The sequence below is a fragment of the Ambystoma mexicanum genome, chromosome 7q (genome assembly GCF_040938575.1).
Source record: "Ambystoma mexicanum isolate Mex_15411 chromosome 7q, UKY_AmexF1_1, whole genome shotgun sequence".
Lineage (NCBI taxonomy): Eukaryota > Metazoa > Chordata > Amphibia > Caudata > Ambystomatidae > Ambystoma > Ambystoma mexicanum.
Window position 1 is genome coordinate 888,861,641 of NC_090941.1, and position 19,889 is coordinate 888,881,529.

Here is a 19,889-nt window from a genome sequence, read left to right on the forward strand (position 1 = left end):
CTACGGGCAGTGTTTTGGGTCTTCAAGCCTTTCCTACCATCCCTCAAGGGCAAGGTGGTACGGATCTTCACAGAGAACACCACCAGGATGTTTTACATCAGGAAGCAGAGGGGCATCAGAACCCCCGCGCTCTCCAAGGAGGCGCAGGACCGTCTCCCAGGAGATGTTCCTCGTCCCATTTTCATCTGGCAGGAGTGAAGAACACCTTTGCCGACTCTCTCAGCAGGGAGCTGTGCTTGTGCCACGAGTGGCATCTTCGGCTGGACCGAGTGGATCTTCTGTTCTGACGATTGGGCAATCCCCAGATCGATCTGTTTGCGACTAACACCAATTGGCGAAGGTTCGCCAGCAGGTTTCCTCAGCCGTGGAGCATGGGGGATGCATTCTCCATCCCCTAGTATGGCCTGTTCCTCTATGCATTGCCCCCCTGCCCCCATTGCTGTTGCTTCTGCGACTCATCAATCAACTCAGACTGTCCCGGTGCAGGATGATCGCACTGGTGTGGCCGAGGAAGAGATGGTACCCGGACCTTCTGGACATGTCGGGGTCCCCTCCAGTCATGCTTCCGGTGGACGCAGATCTTCCCGTCAGAGAAGGAGGTGCTATTCTGCACCACGACGCAGGGTCGCTGAACTTGCAGGCCTGGCTCCTACAGCGCTAGAGTTTGGTGGATCCAATCTCCCGGCGGACTGCGAGAAAGTGCTTGCCAAGGCCAGGGCTTCGTCTACACTGACATGCTACGGACATAAGTGGAAGAGGTTTGCCATCTGGTGCCGCGCACAGAAACTCGACCCTCTACGGATTACAGCTCTCCAGGTGCTGCCATACTTACTGTCGCTGGCCAAGGCAGGGTTGGCTCATGCTTCCATCAAGGTTCATCTGGCGGCTATCTCCCGCTACACCAGGACTCCGGGGCGGTCGTCGTCATGGTCCCACCGCCTGGTCAAGGAATTCATAAAAGGACTTTTCTGTTTGTTCCCGCCGGTGATGGCTCTGGCCCCGGCGTGGGAGCTAAAGTGGTGCTGACTAGGCTCATGGGTTCCCCATTCGAACCTATGCATTCAGCACCACTGAAGTTTGTATCGTGAAAGACAGAGTTTCTTGTGGCCATCACCTCCGCACGACGAGTGGGAGAGATCCAGGCTCACTCTTGTAAACCACCTTACTTGACATTCCATGAGACCAGGTGGTGAGACGGACGCACCCCTCCTTAATGTCCAAGGTGCCCCCTGACTTCCATCTCAACGAGCCCTTGGTGTTACCAGTTTTCTTCCTGTCGCCTTCGTCGCCGGCTGAGAGGACTTTGCACTTGATGGATGTGGCTAGAGCGCTGAAGTTCTATGTGGAACACATGAAGTGTTTTCGCAAGACATCACAGCTGTTTTTGAACTTTGGCCCTGTGAACCAAGGGAAGGCCCTCTCAGTCTTCCATTTCCAGGTGGCTCTCTGGCTGCATCCCCCCATTGTCGCCAGTTGGCAAACCTATCGTTGCCTGGGCGTCCGAGAGCCCTTTGACCAGAGCGATCGCTGCAATTACAGCGTTCCTGCAGGGCTGCTACACGGAGGTCGACGCACACCTTCACGAGATTAAACTGCGTCGCCCGGGATTCCAGGGAGGAGTCCATAGTCGGCCAAACAGTGCTGCGCAAACTGTTTGCTTGAAGGTGAGCCTGGTGAGGAGGTAACAGATCCTTAATGTTGAGCCTTGCCACCTCCTGTTGTTGTGCATGTGTGTACTGCTATGTATGCTTTATTCTTGAACATGTGAATCCATGCCAGACCCATGCTGGAGAACAGTTACAGGTAAGTAACTTGTTCCTTAATTACACCCAGACGGGCTAGCCATATGGACAGTCCCCATATTGTGGAGTGCAAAAATTAAGAAGATGGATATGGTCTGAATATGTTGTATGTAGAAGTTGAAAGGATTGCAAGATTTTAGTATTGAATAGTTAGTTTAGGGATGGGGGGGTTGATGGTGTGGTCATGCTGGCTCTTGGTGGTAGATTTAATTGAGTTATAAGGTGTTTGTGTTAGGGAGAATTCTCAGAAATGTTCTAATTCCCTTCTACTTTAGAGCCCCCCACCCCCAGCTCTTTTGCTGGACTTAAGACTTTTCATTTTTATCCTGGAGAGAGTGAGACCTTTTTCCCACTCATGTATTTTTCTGTGATTTGAACTGTTCCTCATAATCCATAGGCGTCATCTTTTTGCATTGTGACACACAGCACCTTCAGTGCATTGGCACAGCGAAGATTTCCCTAAGGTTTAAATACCTTCTCTCAGATAAACTACTGTTTCCAAGAGCAGTAGAGTGAAATTGACTGTACTTACTGTTAGGGAGAATTCTCAGAAAAGCGCTAATTCCTCTCTACCTTTAGAGACCCCTAGCAACTTTTCTGGATTTTGAGGACTTGAATTTTTAACCTGGAGAGAGTGAGACCCTTTCTCCCACTCATGTATTTTTAATGTGATTTTATTTTTTAACTCTTGTTTCTTTTGGTTGTGGAGTCTGACAAACTCCATAGGCATCATCTTTTACATTGTGTCACACAGCACCTTCATTGCAGTGGCACAGGGGAAGTCTTTCAGATTTCCCAAAGGTTTAAACACCTTCTCTTGGGTAAATTCCTGTTTCCAAGAGCAGTGGCGTGAAATTTACTTTACAATTGTAACTTTCTAGACCCAGCACACACTGTTACAATAGGGTGCTGGAGAGGTTACTTAGCATCCCGTTTGTCTAGTTTCTCATGCAACATTGTGGTTCCATGTAATGTCCTCTCAAAAATATAGCCATGCAAAAATGGTGCAGAAAAATTGCCGTTTTTTGTGGGGACATTATTGCATGGAACAATGCCCCTGTCCCTGTGTATATGGTCACCCATATAATATCGCCACAACCTTTTCCCGGCGATATTCTATACAGCGACCATATATATGGGGATAATGGTACCTGATACCAACATTGTTAACCTTTCCTCACTGCATGGCTGGTGGCAGTGGATTCATTTGAACTACCATGTGCCTTTACCGCGGGCTGCATTCGCAGCTACAGTAAAGCACCCATGGGAGCCATCTTTGTCAAAATGGCCCCTGATTGTCTTTTATTTTTTTTTTTTTGTCATTTCTTTGTGGAAAGGTCCTTCTTGAGATTTACTCTGCATGCCAGACCAGGTTTGGTCCCTTTGTTCATTTTGCCTTTGGCGGAATTCACAAGTGAAGCCCGCCTCTGGCTCCAGGGTGTCTGGCGGGGGCAGGAAGTGAGGTAGGTGCCTGAAGCTCCCTGTGCTTAGTCTCCAAGGAGACCAGCATGCACTCTTAGGTGATTGGCCGGCTGGCTGTCTGGCAAGGATAGCCACCCGGCTGGGTGACTGACAGCTAAGCTGGAATGAATGGCAAAACTTGCATAAAAGGTGAGGCTTTTTGGCTTGGAGGGCAGAATCCACTACTGGACGAAGGAAACGGAAGAAGAACTTGAAGAGGACGCCTTCTGCAACTCCTGGACTGTTGATTTACCCGGTGAAGCCCTACTGATTTGCTGAAACTCCAAATTTGTATCGACAAAGAAGCCCCTGCAAGGACGACTTCTGACCTTGAGACTTCTCACCTTGAGTTGGCAGGACCATCAACTCCAAAGTAAGCCACGTGGACATCCTCTCGGAGCTGGTTGAAAATCCACTGCAGTTGCTGCTGGAACTAAATAGCCAGGGAGAGGTACACCAGATCAACGTGTGCGTTGCTTTTAAAATGGCCAAGAGCTCCAGGAAGTAGGGCTAACTGAGCCCCCCTCCAGAGTGCGGGGCCCCAGATGCAAGGAAATCCCATCTCGACAGTCGGGAACCGTGGTGATGCTATTTGTGGTAGACTGGAGGAGCTGAAACACTGAAGTGCCAAGATTGCCGGTTGCGAGCGGTGACCGTCCCATTGTAGTGCAGGAGTCCCCAGAAGTCCTCCCTCTTGTCCCCATGACTGAGGCCCAGGAACACCAGGATCTGCAGAGCTAAGCAGGAACAGAAGTCATCTGCTGCACTTTAGTTCAGCCTAAATGTACTGCAAAGTCTGAGAGAACTTGCCTCTTGTTGTGCCACCTTGCTTGTCCTCTTTACAGGAGCAACGGAGACAAGCCTCCAGAGTTACCAACAGCTTCTTTACCTCACAAGCCTAAACATTGTGCAAGACTTTTACTTAACTGCAAGAAGTGCTTCAGTTCACCTTGGCATTTGCTAACTTAACATTGGCTGGCCTGGCTCCCTGAATGACTCTCCTCTGCTTAGGTTTTGTGTCTTCCTTCCAGGAAGGGGTTAACTAACTTTGCATTAGGAGTTACCAAAAGTACTTACCTGCTTCTGAATAACTGTGTGAGCTCTTGTTTTATCTTTTTTTTTCCTTTGACATATTTCTAAAACTGATTCTCAATGCAACAGTGATCTATTAATGTCCCCAGCACCCTACCTGAGGGTGTAGGTAGTGGTAGTGTCTGTGAGCCATCCCAAATTGGTACTTTCTTAAGAGAGTGTATTTGAGTGTTAACACTCGAATAGGTGCTGCTTGATGTTCCTTGTGCCACGGCTAGTGATGCCTCAGGAAATCCATGAATATGCGTGTCGCGCAATTGTTTTTGTGCCACGGCTGGCGCACACTCCTTCAATGCGCGTGGAACTTGCGCCTTTTCTACGCTGGATTCTATTAATCTGGCCCTTAGTGTTTCCAGATGGAACCCTTGTTTAGATGCTTTTGGTGAAAGGGGCCCCCTAGGGGTCCCTCGTGCTATGGAAACAAGGCAATGACCATACACGAAAAGATGCGCCAGACACGAGGTTTTAAATTCCCAATGCTAGGGTTTATTGCAAGCAAAAGATAGTATCAATTGGTCAATTCTGATCTTGCGCCCCGCGACGTGAGTTTCCTAGACCTCGAGGGATGCAAGAGAGCGAATTACGTACCTCAGTTACATGCATACAAAATGCATATCATACAATCAGCAAAGTCATGTTCAACACCCCTCTGTATTAAGTTCCTTTTGAACTCGGGATGACGATGGACATATCCGACAAGTATGACGATTATAATGCTTTCGATGTCTGCCTATTCTAGTAACAATGTGCAATTTAGAAAGTGCGGAGGCATCTTTTAGAACACGGTGGTTCTGTTCTTGCAAGCAATCTGTACACGGGGGAAGAGCCACATTCCAAGCTTTGCTATCTATGCGGTACTATTCGTGTCCTGGGAGCCTACACGTTCTAAAGGGTTTTGCGAGGGGGGGGAGCGTAAGAGAAGCATAATTCAAGCCTTTAACTGTATTATTCTAACATATTCTACCATCGTACGAGACTGGCTGGCAGCTGTGAAGTGATTAAATGCCCTGCAGCTTCCTCCCAAGGCTACAGAGGGGGAGCGTGGGCATTCCTCTTTGGGCTACTCACGAGGAGTTTCAGCAAACTCTTCAGTCCCACGACCTTGTCCTTGCATATTCAGACAACAATGTTAACAGTTGAGCAAAGTAAGCAGAATCTGCAAGAATTGAAAGCTGCAAAGCAGTTTTTAGACAAAAAGCAATGCGCAATGGTTAACGAGCAAAATGGCGATTCTTACTACATTTAAAATGGCCGCTCGTCGGTCAAGCATAGCAGTTCATATTTCTCCAATTCGGTGCATAAGACGGTTGGCCCACGCCCATCAAGTTACGTCTATCATTCAAATGAAGGGTATTCATTTTTCCAGATTGCCATTGGTACTGATGGGAGTTCATCCTTCAAGCATCGGTAGATTTTGGAATGCAACTTGATTACAAAATAATACATATTCCAGTTTTAGAAGGGGCCATTGCAATTGTTTATGAACATCTTTTGTCTAACTTATCCTCTATTTTATTTAAATGGTGTACACTTTTGCATGTTTGCCATTAAGCTAGAAGCTATTTGTTTTGAAGTGATGTGCTCGGTGCACTTTCTCCCAGACAATTAATTATTTTATAAATGTACTCTTTGAAGAATGCTTTACAAGATTGATTTTAAAACAAAAAAGTGACATTATAAGAATTGTATCTTTACTGTCTTTGATCTATATACTTTAATTTAGACGCCCAAAACCTTTTCCGTTAATGAAAGGATCTGCTGAACAGTCAAGCTTTCCTGAATCCTGGGACTGGAGAAATATCCATGGTGTCAATTATGTCAGTCCTGTCAGAAACCAAGGTAAAATGGCGTTTTCACATGTTCTTGCAGGGCACACTAACTCTTGTGTGGTAAATCTAGCAAAAACCTCTATGTATGGCAAAACGTAATGTAGTACTGTATTTTATTCTGCAAAGGGGTCCATGCCTCACTGCACACTTGCACCTGCAAACATTTTTGATTGGGTGTTCTGGAAATATTTAATCCTACTTAAACAAGGCCTCCAACCTACAATGTAATCAGAAACTTGGGCAGTGTTGTTTCCACCTTCCATTTTCAATTGGTATACCCAACATATTAAGATTTCCTATTCATAGGCATGAGCATAGTGGCACAGGGGCTCACACCCCTGCAATTAGTGTGCGCCCCCCTGATAGACCATGTCACTAGCATTTTAAGGGTTAATTCCTAGTTGTCACCCTCTTAGGATTCCCACATAACATGTTTATAATCTTGCCAGCATTCCACGTTTCTGCTCTGATCACTGAAAAATGTTATTAATTTTTTTTTTTATTTGTTTTGGCTTGAAAACCAACCTTTATCAGACAAACGCAGTATAACAAAAAGCAAAATTAGAAAAGCACTAAACCCACTAAGGTCAAACATTATATAAATAGAAAATCACATTAAAATAGTCTTAACATATAACAGAACAAGTCTAATAACCTAATTCCTTCCTGAGTGGGGAGGCAATAATAAAACATTCCCTTGGTCGATCAATCGCCAGTAAAACAATCCTCCCTTAAACAATTTGTATCATACTACAAATTAATAGGAAATAACTGTTTTAAAAAAGGCAAGTTTCAAGGATATTTGGGTGCCCTAAGCAATTTTCTTCCACATGAGTAAGAACTCTAAAATCACTCAAGTGTCCTTAAATGCATGTATCTCAAATGTATCAGACCAGGGCAGCTCACCACCAAATGATGAAGATTTTCGATAACCGGGGTCCAAGCAGAAGCGTCAGAGCCTCTTAACCTCTAATGAACCTTGCTCTGACTACCCCAGAACTTAATTCTTCGGAATTTAAGGCAAGCTCTAAGGAAATGGCCTCCAATTTCCATTTAAAAAATAAATAAAAAGATTCTAATTTAAAAAAAGATATTCTAGGATCGTTGTTAGTGAGAATCTAATTTCTGTGCTAATTCCCTTCAACCTTGGAGACCCCTAACTCTTTTGCTGGACTTTAGATAGAACTTTTTAATTTTCACCCTGTAGTGAGCGAGACCTTCTTTCTCAGTCTCTTGTGTGTTTTTGACCCGATTTTTGGATTTGGTATTTAACTGTTTTTGGAGTCTGACGAACTCCATAGGCATCTACTTTTTGTATGGTGACAGTGTCATCACAGAGAAATCCTTTAGATTTCTCCCACGGTTTAACGACCTTTTCTTTAGTGAACTATAGTAGTAAAGTGAAATTGACTTTACTTGCCTTTTTTCTCTTTTGTAGGGCCAGCACACCCCATTTTATGAGGAGTGCTGGGTGGTTACCTGGTAGCCTCTTATCCTACCTTCTCGTGTAACATTTCTATTTTACCCTCACTACTTTAAATGGCTGGCAGCGGTTTAATTGTTACTTACCTTGTGCTTTTCTACCACAGGCTGAACTCTCAGCTGCAATACAGCATCCATGGGTGACCATTTTGCAAAAATGGCACCTGTCTTTTTTTCATAGTTTTCTGTTTGTGAGGTCTTACTTGGGTTTTTCTCAGTTGTACAAGGCAGATTTGAGCCCTTGTTTGTCTTGCATTTGGTGGGCTTCAGCCCTGAAGTCTGCCTCTGGCTTCAGTGTGTCTGGAAGGGCAGGATGTGAGGGAGGTTCCCGAAACACCCCTGTCCTTTATCTCTAGGAATGCCTGAATGCAACCCGTGCTAATTGGCTGGCTGTCCTTTTTGGACAGCCACTATGCTGTGAGATTGACAGCCTTGGCTGTGCATGAATGGGAGGAACCTGCTTAAAAGGCTAGGGTTTTGGGACTAGAGGCAGTTGATGAAGAAACTGTGAACAAAGCTTGCTGCATCCTCCTGGACCTTTGAATTGTCCGGTGAAGCCCTGCGGCTGAGAAGCTCCAGAAGGCATGACTTCTCCCCTTGGGTTAGTGGCACCAACTAAACCCGAGACAAACTCCACTGGACCATCCTCCCCGACTTGCTGTACTTTTTCATTGCTGCTAGAACCGAGTGCCAGGGGTCTAGTAACCTGTAGTCTAGTGCAACATCTGAAATCCAGCTAGAAGCTCCAAGAGTCTCCTAAGGACCTGCCAGAAGCAGGGCGACCAGAGCGCAAGTCCCTTCACCAAATTTCAGGACCCAAGGAGTGAAGGAAGACCACCCGGTATCCGAGATCTGCGACTGTGCTGTTAAGCGCTGAAACCACGAAGTGCTGCTGGACCGAAAAGAGTCCGTTGCTGCCGACGAGCACCCAAGTACCACCGCAGGAGCCCTCCAGACGTCTTCCCTCTTGTTCCTGAGCCTCAGTCGTGGAGACACTGGGTCTGCACCGCTGTAGCAAGACAGAATCCAGCTGGACCACTCTTCTTCAAACCAGAGGTACTGTTTATACTTGGCATACTTAACTCGTCTTTAAGCTGTGCTTTTCTCACTTGGGAATTGCAGTGGCTTACTTTTAGGGTTCGATTCCAACTCTTTTTCACAGACTGGACAGCTTGTGATCCTGCAAGCGATTTTCTACAAAGTTTCTAACTTTGTGCAAGATGGTTTCTGATCTAAGTGCCGCAGCTCCATAGACCGAGCCAATTGATTTTGGCTGTTCTGGCTCCCTGGAAACTCTTCTAGTCCATTGACTTTGAAATTGTTTGTCCCTCATAAGTGCTAACTTGTTAGACTATTACTGCTGGGAAAGGCTTGTCTAGATTTCATTGGAAGATTTAGTTCTCACTGTTGGGGGCGGGGGGGGTCATTCTCATTTCTGTGCTAATTCCCTTCAACCTTAGAGACCCCCAGCTCTTTCGCTTGACTTTAGGACTTTAAATTTTTATCCTCTTAGTCTGAGCCACCAAGCTCCTCGGATTCGGTAAGCACCGGCATCCACCTTACATAGTATTGATAACTTCTCTCTGCAAGATCTTTTGCTGACCACATACATCCTGACACGTTCTTTGTCTGTTTCACTCCTGCAGACCACATAGGACCCTCCACTCGTAAAGACACTCCTGTCCCGATAAAGGCCTACACCATTAGAGCTTACCTAGCTCCACGCAAAATGGCAGAAACACTGTTGTGTTGACATGTATTATATGTTGTTCAACTCTTGATTGTGCCCACACTCTATGGGCCCCCTACCCGTCTATGATTCCACTGAATTCTCTAAGCTTCCTTCCCAAGGAACCTATAGAGAATGAACAAACTGTCCAAGTAGATGTCTCAAATATTGACTACTTGCTCATTCGTACTTGGGTACTACACTTTGTATGTCCTCAAATGTGAATGTCCTATGTTTTTTAAAAATACCAGTGTATTACTACACCACTGCACTTCAAAATAAAACCCTTTTGTGCAGAAGAACAGTTTCATGAGAATGTGTGACCACACAAGGGGTTACCCACTCAGGGTGTAGCAGTGGTTACTCTTCAGCAGAGATCAACCTGACCTTGCTCATTCGTTTGTTGATATTATTGTACTGACCTGGGCAGAGCAAGGCAGTAACTAGGTACCCTTCCGAATACTGGAAGAGTGTGTGAGGCATCCCACAAGGACTTGCTTATCCTAAATCTGAGCAAGTGTTATGAAATATATTTTTATTGTTGCATATTGCCCTTTTTAAAGTAGGCTTCTTTAAAACTGACCGTTAAATAACCAAATAATTATTTTACTAGAAAACCTTGTGTAAGTGTTATTTGGATACTTGCAATTGTGAATCTGTGTTACCCCTCTACAGCTCACGTTTACCCCTCTTGAGATGTCTGGCTGCTCAATCACTCTACCAAAGTATGTAGTACAGACCTCTACCAATAGCTGGGTTACCTATTACCAAGAGGGCAAGACTGGTGTCTCCCACAGGGTTACTGCATCCAATCTTGCCTAACACTCATAATGACTGAGAACCTGCTGAACCTTTTCCTTCCTTTAAACCTTTCCTTTCTGCAACCTCAGAATCTGCAAAGTATAACTAAGGTGATGTATAAATGCCATTACTGTCCTTATGATGGAAGTCACCTCACGGTGTAGGAATTGTGCAAGAAGCATATCCAAAGATTATCCACTAACTTGCTCTGATTCTGAAAAGCAATTTTAAGCTATATTTACACTGTTACATAAATTGCCTTTTTTAAGAATGCTTATTTAAAAATTGATATTAAATAAATAACTATTTGTAACAAACCTTGAATGCAAGTGTTAATTGGCTACTTGTATTTACGCATTTAATTTGTACAGTTCACATTTATCCCAATTGAGATAGGCCTGGCTGCTCAGTCACATTACCAAATTGTGTAGAACAGATCTATACCAAAAGGTGGGTTACCTAATACCAAACAGATAAGTGTTGTGTAGTCCAACACAGTCTGACTGTATCAATTCGTGTGGATAGGTTTCACATCCAGTGACCTAGCTAAACGGCCTTTCTCCAGCATGGGGTCTGGCATGGATTAACATACTCATGAATATTCCCCGTTGTCAGGCCGGAAATCGTTAAAAGAAAGAAAAACAAAGTTACACTTTCACTTACGAACTGTCCTTCTCCTATAAACCAATCACTGAGTTATGGGTAATAGTGCTCCCAGCCAATGACTGTCCTCTCCCAAAGCCCCTGCTCTGGCAGCCATCTTCAGATTTTTACCGCAAAAAAAATCCTTGTGTTTTGCTCGGAGCTTTTCTATGTTTTTTGCGCTTTTTTCGTTCCTATTTTTGTCAGAGCCTGTGTGCTCTTTCGCTCCTTTGACCGGCAAGCGGGGATCCATTTGTTGCCATTGTTCATCGCCCCTCAAGGACAAGAATTGTCAAGAGTTTTCTCCGAAGATTCCAGAAGGCCATCATGCCTACACCGCATGCCGGACCATGTCGGATGAGAAAGACTGATGCTCTCTACAAGCGCTGCTCTAGCTGCGGATTAAGGAACAGGTTTGTGGAGGACGAACATTCCCAGTGCCTCTATTGTCTCCAACCGGACCACAAGGAAGCGTATTGCAAAATGTGCCTGCGTTTCACCAAACACACTGTCGAGGATTGGCACAGTAGATTGGCTGTGTGGCTCAATGCCAAGGCCTCTATCCCGTGTTGCAAGCAGGGGCATGCATCACCCAGGACCGGCGGGTCCGAGGAGCGAGCTTCTAAATTCTTTGAGGGTGCTCCGTCCGTGGGGAGCCTCAAGACCAGGCCAAGCGCTGCAAGTCTGTTTCCATCGGGGGCGCCGCGCAAGCGTGTCCTGCGATGGACAGGGTGCGCTCCTTGCTGCCCCTCTTAGGTGGTAACTTGTTTTAGACTGTTATTGCTTGGAAAGGCTTGTCTAGATTTCATTGGAAGATTTAGGTGTCCTTGCATATAGTGAGAACCTGTTTTAACCTTTTTTTTTCCTTTAAACCTTTCCTTTCTACAACCTCAACCTGCCAATACATAAATGCCATTACGGTCCTAGTGATTGAAGTTCCCTCAGGGTGTAGGAATTGTGTAAGGAGCATATCCAAAGATGATCCAGTAACTTGTTCTGAATCTGAAAAGTAATTTTAAAGTATATTTACATTGTTGCACGAATTTCCGTTTTAAAGAATGCCTATTTAAAATGGGATGCTAATTAAACAATTTATAACAGAAACCTTGAGTGCAAGTGTTACTTGGTTACTTGTATTGGCAAATTTCATTGATACAGCTCTACAGCTCACATTTACCCCTCTTGAGATAGACCTGGCTGTCACACTACCAACTTGTGTAGTGCAGACCTATACCAAAAGGTGGGTTACCTAATACCAAGCAAATAAGTGTTGTGTAATCTCAGTGTGACTACATCAATTCTTACCCAACACACAGGTGTCCTTAGAACACTAGATGCCAAATCTAAAGTTAAATGTGTCCATCTTCAGTCCGTGAACTCGGCTCTCTGCCAGCTCTGAAGCAGATCTAGTTTCGGAAATTTTTTAGGTGGTTTTGTTCACCATCTCGTGTCTTTTGAGCACTCCAGGAAGCACGTTTGTTTCTGTTGAGGCCTCCAGCCTGGGAGGGCAAACCTTCACAAAGATCTGAGCCATAATCCTAGTTTACCACACCAGTGTCGGGCAGTTTCTACACACTAGCAAAAGTAATTCTATGTCAACAAATCCAGCATTACCTCCGAGGTAGTCGCACTGTTGTGGTGGTGCTTCTGGCAATAGGAGCGTTATATTCAATTGGTTTTAGGTATGTGTCCTAGAGAAGGGCATAGACTCTCGTCCCCATCTGCTTTCCTGCAGTCATCCCTGCCCCTTCTCCCATTTTATTTGAAGTTCTTAAACCTCTGCCCTAAGGGAAGAAGTGTCTCTGTATGCGACTGCTAAACCAGAATTCCTATTTTGGGCCAATTTTTGAGGCCCCCTCAACTTTTTGCTACATGTGTTTTTTTTTTTTTTTTTTTTTTTTTTTTTTTGTTCCTTGATCTTTTTAGTGGCCAGAGGGACTTCTGGAGATGGTAGACCTTTAGAGAGGAGACCTGTGCCATATCCCATGTTTTACTTTTCAACTTGGGGAATTATTTATGGCATATGGGGCATGAATTAGGCTGGAATGCCCTGTACTGTTTATCTGTGTGGGAGCACCGGATTTAGACTGGCGAGGCTATTGAACAGATGCAGAAAAATTCCTTGGAATGCTAAACGCATTCTTAAGCAGTCTGCAGGCTAGAAGAACAATTATAGCCTGCCCACTGTTTTTAATGTTGCATTCCATGGAGACTACCTACAGCCAATTTCCTGTGACCACAGGGATTTTTGTATTGTCCACTTTTATATACAGCATATATTTTGAAGAGTGATGCAGGTGAGAAACGCTTTAAAAAAAGCTTGTCCTCTGTCTACACCTGCAGTTAAGGGCCCACATTTCTTGTTGAAGAGCCTTGCTGTGCTCTGGCCTTTAAGTCTGACCTCCGGTCCCATACCTCCCGGGATGGCACTCTGGCTACGCCTAACAATGTAAAGCATTTCATGGATTAGGGCAACTAAGAGGAGTAGGATTGGAGATTAGGTTCTGTTTATCCCTTTTTATTTTCTATCTTTCTTTTGCCCCAATTATTATTTTTTTTTAAACTAAAATGCTGGCCTGTCGCACCCGACATATAAACATTTTAGTTTTTGTTTAACGAGGGAACCAGTGGCACGTTTCACCATCACTACTGTGGCAGTATTTAAACACTTGGTCCAATACAATCTAAGGGTTTGCCTACTGAAAATCCAGGACTCTGATGAATAATAGCCTCTGCCTAAATTTGTCCAACTACAATTATTTACTTTGGTGCCTCTTTTGTCCCTGACCTTCCATTTGCTTGGTCTTCTGCCATGGGTTGCTCTCGTCCCACCTCAACTATGAAGAATCCAGCTGTGGTTTTGGACTGTTCACTCTCCTTCTCAGAGTGTATTCATGTGATCACTAGAAAATCTCCCTTTCAATTATGTAAAGAGTTCAGGGATGGATCTGCTGCCCTGTTAGTCCTGCCTAGATTACTGCAACAGCCACTATCTAGGCCTTCCTACGGATGTAACCCATCAGTTGAAGCACATTCAAAGTAAGGCAGTTTGATTGGTCCTTTGGTTGAAACCTTGTGACGCCCTCACACAGGCTCCATTGCCTTGGACTGGCTGCCTATAACCGCCCAAATTGAATTCAGAACATTTTGCAGTTTATACAGTGCTTCCAGTGCATATGGACCAAAGATTGTCCTTCCAGGTAGCTGGCCTTTTCCCTCAATGTGTTTCCCTTTTCCCCGACATGTGCAAACTATGGCTACTGCTGGTGCCCTCTCTTGGAACTCTCTTCCCCCAAGAGTGGCGATCTGAGGAAAATCACTGGTGCTTGACAAAAAAAATCAAAACCGTTATTTAAAAAAAAAAAAAAACACAATGCCTGGCTTTACATCGTGATCCCTATGTACTTTGTCATGCTTGATGTTCTTGATCACTTGGCTAGCACTGTTTTGTGCACCTATTTGCCGTTTACATCGCGCACTTGCCTGCTTTGAACAGACTTTTTTTATTTGTTGTACTTACCTAATCTGAATCTTCCCTGACCTTGATCAGATGTCCCTCCCCCCTTTTCCCGTTAGTTCTGGGGGTGCTGTAAAGTGACAATGTTGCGGTTATCATTTTATAAATCACCAATAAATACATCAATGAATGGAATCTTTCAGTCTGTATAATGTACGCATGTGTGTCTACCTACACAGTAATGTATTTTTCCCCCCACAGCATCCTGTGGCAGTTGTTATTCCTTTGCAACAATGGGCATGTTGGAAGCTAGAATTCGCATCTTGACCAACAATTCCCAGACGCCCATTCTCAGTCCTCAACAAGTTGTGTCCTGTAGCGAGTACTCTCAAGGTAACTGAACTAATGGGTAGAATTGTACAATGTATATGTCAAGCCTGGGAGAAATGGTAATTTCTTATCTGCTGTGCCGTCTAGGAAGATTCATCAACACATAATGTAGGAACCAATTTATTGAGAGTTTGTGCTGGATATTGTCCTGTTATCTCCTTGGCCGAGATGCTGTGGGCCTCATTAGCAGTATGTTGGTAATGTTAAAAACATGTGGTATTTCAAAACGCACCTAATTAAGAGACAGATTTGCATGGGGATATTTATGGAATGTGGTACATGAAGCACTGCATGGTGTAAATGGCACACATTTACTGCATGCCATACTTTACATTTGCCTTTTTCCCAGAGTTTAAAAAGGTCAAGAGTCTAGCTGGGCATATTAATTAATAAAAAATAAAAAAATCTTATTACGTGCTTAATACCAGAGTCCAATCTCGAAGCGTGGGACTGGGATTTGAACCTGTGTTGTATTGCTTCCAAGACAAACGCGTTGCCCCGGAGCTATCCTCCTGGCCCTTTGTTACTAATGCTCTGGCTTTAATGCTGGGTCACTGTTAGGGAGAATTGTCATATATGTGCTAATTCCCTTCAACCTTAAGAGACCCCCAGCTCTTTTGCTGGACTTGCGGCTTTTTAATGTTAACTCCTGAGTTAGTGGGACCTTTTTCTCACTCTCGTGTTTTTTGTTTTTTTTTCTGATTATGATTTTATGTTTTCACTGTTTTTGGAGTCTGACAAACGGCATCTGCTTTTTGTATAGTGACCACAGCACCTTCAGTGCAGTGTCACTGAAGTCCTTTTGATTTCTCTTAAGGTTTAAATACCTTTTCTTGGGTGAACTACGGTGCCCAAGAATAGTAAGGTGAAATTGATCTTGCTTAGTTTTCCTTTTTGTAGGTCCAGCACACACCATCCTATGTGGAGTGCTGGAGGATTACTTGGTAGCCCCTTATTCTACTTTCACATGTAACATTTCTTTGTTCCCTCACTACTTTAAATGACTGGTTGGTTGCAGTGGTTACATTTTTACTACCAGTGTGCTTTTCTACCGCAGGCTGATCCCTCGACTGCAGTACAGCACCCATATGTGCCATGTTGTCAAAATGGCCCCTGTCTTCTTTTTTTGCCATTTTCTGTTTGTGAACTGGCTTTTACTCTGTGCGTTGAAACAGATTTGAGCCCTTTGTGTGTTTTACCTTTGGCAGGCTTCAGCCCTGAAGCCCGCCCCTGGCTCCAGTGTGTCTGTTAGGGCAGGAAATGAGGGTGGTTCCTGAAACTCCCCTGTCCTTTGTCTCTAGGAGTGCCCGAACGAAACCAGTCCTGATTGGCCAGCTGGCTGTCCTGAAAGGAAAGCTACCCTGCTGTAATTGACAGCCTAGGTTGTGAATGAATGGGCAACTTGCTTTAAAGTCAAGGGTTTTGGGACTAGACGAAGAAACATCCAAAGCAGAAATCGTGATGAGAAGGCTGCTGCAATCTCCAGGACCTCGGAAGTACTGGTGAAGCCCTGCGTCTGTCCTGACCACCTTTTTCGAATCAACAGAGAAGCTCCGGGAAAACTTCTTTCCTTGGGTTAGTGGGACCAACTAACCTCGGGACGAACTCCACTTTGGCGCATACCCTGACTTGTGCCTCTCTGTTGCTGCAGAAGCCCAATGTCTGCCGTGGAACAAATCCAGCCAAAAGCTCCAGGAGCCGCCTAAGGACACTCCAGAAGCAGGAAATCCAGAGTCCCCTCAGAGTCCAGGACTGATGGAACAAGGAAAGTCCTACCTGAGATATTCGTTCTGCATCATTGCTGTTTGCGAAGCGCTGAAACAGGGAAGTGCCGCTGAATCGAAGAGGGCCCATAGCTGCCGACGACATTCCTGAGTACTGCTGCAGCAGCCCTCCAGACATCCTCCCTCTTGTCCCCATGACTGAGGCTCAGGAACCAGGGTCTGCTTGGCTGTAGCAAGACTGAATCCAGTTGCACTGTCATGCTTTCTCACTTGAGATTTGCACCCGATTAACTTTGAGTTGATTTCAACTCCCTTTGCACAGGCTTAACGGCTTGTGTGCCTTCAGTGATTTTTCCTTTGCACTATCTGACTTTGAAATACTTTATCCAAGAACTGCATCAGAACGATGGACTTTGTCCAATTGACTTTGGCTGTCCTGCTTCCCAAAATGCACCTTTCTGAATCCATTGACTTTGGCATTGCTTGTCCCTCATAGGTTGTAAATGTGTTGAACACTTTTACTGCTGGGAATGGCTTACCTAGATTTCATTGGAGGGTTCCAACTATCTTACACTTAGTGAATGCTCTAACCTTTCTATTTTTCCTTAACCCTTCCTTTCTGAAACTCTATTGGTATTAGGGAGAATTCTCGGAAATGTACTAATTCCTCTCTACCTTAGACCCCCAGCACCTTTGCTGGGTTTTTTGAGGACTAACTTTTTTACCTGGAGCGAGTGAGACCCTTTTTCCCACTCTCGTATTTTTGCTATGACTTGAGCACTGCGTTTTCTTTTGGTTATGGAGTCTGACAAACTCCATAGGCATCATCTTTTACATTGTACCACACAGCATCTTCAGTGCACTGGCACAGGAAGTCTTTCAGATTCTCGAAAATGTTTAAATACCTTCTCTTGGTGAAACTGTTTCCAAAAGCAATGACGTGAAATTGATTTTATTTACATTGTAACTTTCTAGACCCAGCACACACCATTTTACAATAGGGTGCTATATGCGTTACTTAGTAACCCCTTTGTCTAGTTTCTCATGTGACATTTGTATGTTACCCTTTCCTAGATGAATGGCTGGTGGCAGTGGTTTACTTTGGTGTGCTTTTACCGCGGGCTGCAGTAAAGTACATTTTTTGTCAAAATGGCCCGGTCCTTTTTTGCCATTTCTTTGTGGAAAGGTCCTTCTTGAGACTTACTCTGCGTGCCAAACCAGGTTTGGTCCCCTTGTTCCTTTTGTCTTTGGCGGGATTCACGAGTGAAGCCCGCCTCTGGCTCCAGTATGTCTGGCGGGGGCCGGCAGTGAGGGAGGTGCCTGAAACTCCCTGTGCTTAATCCCCTTGGTTACCAGAATGCATCCAAAGGTGATTGGCCGGTTGGCTGTCCGGCAAGGACAGCCACCCTGCTGTTTGACTGTCAGCTACGCTGGAATGAATGGGAGAAACCTGCATAAAAGGCAAGACTTCTTGGCTTGGAAGGCAGAGTTGACCACTGGATGAAGGAATCTGAATAGGAACTTGGAAGAGAGGCCTGCTGCAACTCCTGGACCGTTGGTTTGCCCGGTGAAGCCCTGCTGCAGTGCTGAAGCTCTGAATTCACTTCAACTAGAGAAGCCCTGCAAGGAAGACTTTCCCACCTTGAGTTGGTGAAACCAATCGACTCCAAAGTAAGCCACCTGTCCATCCTCTCAAAGCTGGTTGTATATACACTGCATTTGCTGCTGGAAAAGAAGAGCCAGCTATAGGAACACCCGATTGTTTGCATTGCTTTTAAGTTGGCCAAGAGCTCCAGGAAGATCCTCCGGACTCCCAGGAAGCAGGACTGACCGAGCCTGATCCACCTGAACAGAGTGCTGGATCCCAGAGGCAAGGAAAGCCCATCTCAACAGACAAGAGTCTGCAGTGGTGTTATTTGCTGAGACACGAGGAACTGAAACCGCAAAGTGCAAATGAATTGAAGTTGGTCCTTTTCTGTCGCCAACCGTGCCATTGCAGTGCAGTCTGTGTCTTTTAGGTGCTGCAGCATTTTCAGCACGGATGCCGGTTAAGAAGAAGAAATGTGGTGAGTAAGCGCAGATGCGGCGCCTCTGAATGTTTCCACGCTAACCTGGTGTGTCTTTTCCCTCTTGTAGATGGATGAGAAGTTCCGGAGATAAAGTTCCCCCAGAGCGGCTGGGATTCAGGTAAGCGTTTGTATCTCGTACAGTCTTTAAAGTAAGCGAAGATTTGCAGAATGCTTACTAATGCCTTTTTTCTGTTCTTTTCCTTTTCCTTTTCCTTTTCCTTAGGAAGCGGTGTGCCGGAATGAGAATGACAACGCCGTAGATGTCCACAGAACAGAAGGAGCGATGGAAGATGGGCTGAAGCTCCGCAAGGTAAGGCTGTTCCTAACGGTGTTCTTGTTCTTGCAGGAGCTGAGCGCAGAAGAAAAATGCAGGCTCTCTGGAGACCGATCCGAACACGCTGAGTGTCACGCTGCAGGTGCAGAAAACGCAAAGCGTGTTTCTCAGCCTGGGCGTGGCTTAAATAGTCTCTGGGTATCCCAGGTATCTCTGGGCTGAACCACACCCAAAAGGCTAGACTTCATATGCAGTTCTAGGAACCAAAATATGTGGGGGCATCCATCTTGTCCCCATCCATGCACTAAAAGCCCAATGCTCAATGTTATCCTATGGGAGTGAGTGAGTCTGGTGCCACAAGCCCCAAGTCTGACTCCAAGTGGGTCTTTGGAGAGTTGGAGGGGCCCTTAAGGGCCATGTAGGTGATGGTGGCCTGGCTCCAGCCGGATGTCTTGGAGGGCTGGGAACACGAGGGGCAGGAATCATGACACTGCGTCAATAACGTTAATACGCCCTTTCGAGGACCTCCTCCGACGTCGCCAGATGTTATATGTAGGACGCACGATGCTTGTAGCCTCAGTTCCGTTTTTCCCGCGAACATGTTCGCTTCGGAATCTCGGCGCACCTCGGTTCTTCTACCTGTTGACTCGGTTCTTGGTTTCTTGTCGAATTATGTCTTCTTCTTCGACCCCCGGGTCGGGCATCAAGAAGTGCTGCGGCTGCGGTTCCAAGATGTCGCTTACAGACCCGCACAACGTCTGCCTGTGATGCCTCAGCGAAGACCATGCTACCGATGACTGCGACGAATGCCAATCTTTAACGTCGAAGGCCTTGCGGGACGAAAGAAGAAGCTTTCTGTAGGTAGGGTTTCCAAACCCCGTAAATCGAAATCCACTGGGCTTTCGACCGACTATTCGAGGGGCGACTCCCAGGTCGGCGTAAGTCCAGGGGGGGGTCTCGGTACTAGAGTGGTTCCCGCCATTCCTCTGCCTCTTCTAGGCACTCGCGGAAGCGCTGTCACCTCCTTCCTCGTCCGAGGACTCCGCCAGACGGCGGGTAGCTTGTCCCAACAAGCATTCATCTCCAGCGGTATGGGATGCATTTCGTGAGGAGATGATGGTGATTTAGGAATCGCAG

At 45.5% G+C, this 19,889-nt stretch overlaps 1 protein-coding gene across 1 annotated transcript in view; it reads left to right on the forward strand.

Moving 5' to 3' along the window:
- Positions 1–19,889, forward strand: part of CTSC (cathepsin C) — a 103,433-nt gene that overhangs the window by 65,043 nt on the left and 18,501 nt on the right. Inside the window, exons 5-6 of the mRNA XM_069639501.1 lie at positions 6,079–6,194; positions 14,557–14,688. Coding sequence (XP_069495602.1) covers positions 6,079–6,194; positions 14,557–14,688 — 248 coding nt within the window. The remainder of the gene's footprint in view (positions 1–6,078; positions 6,195–14,556; positions 14,689–19,889) is intronic.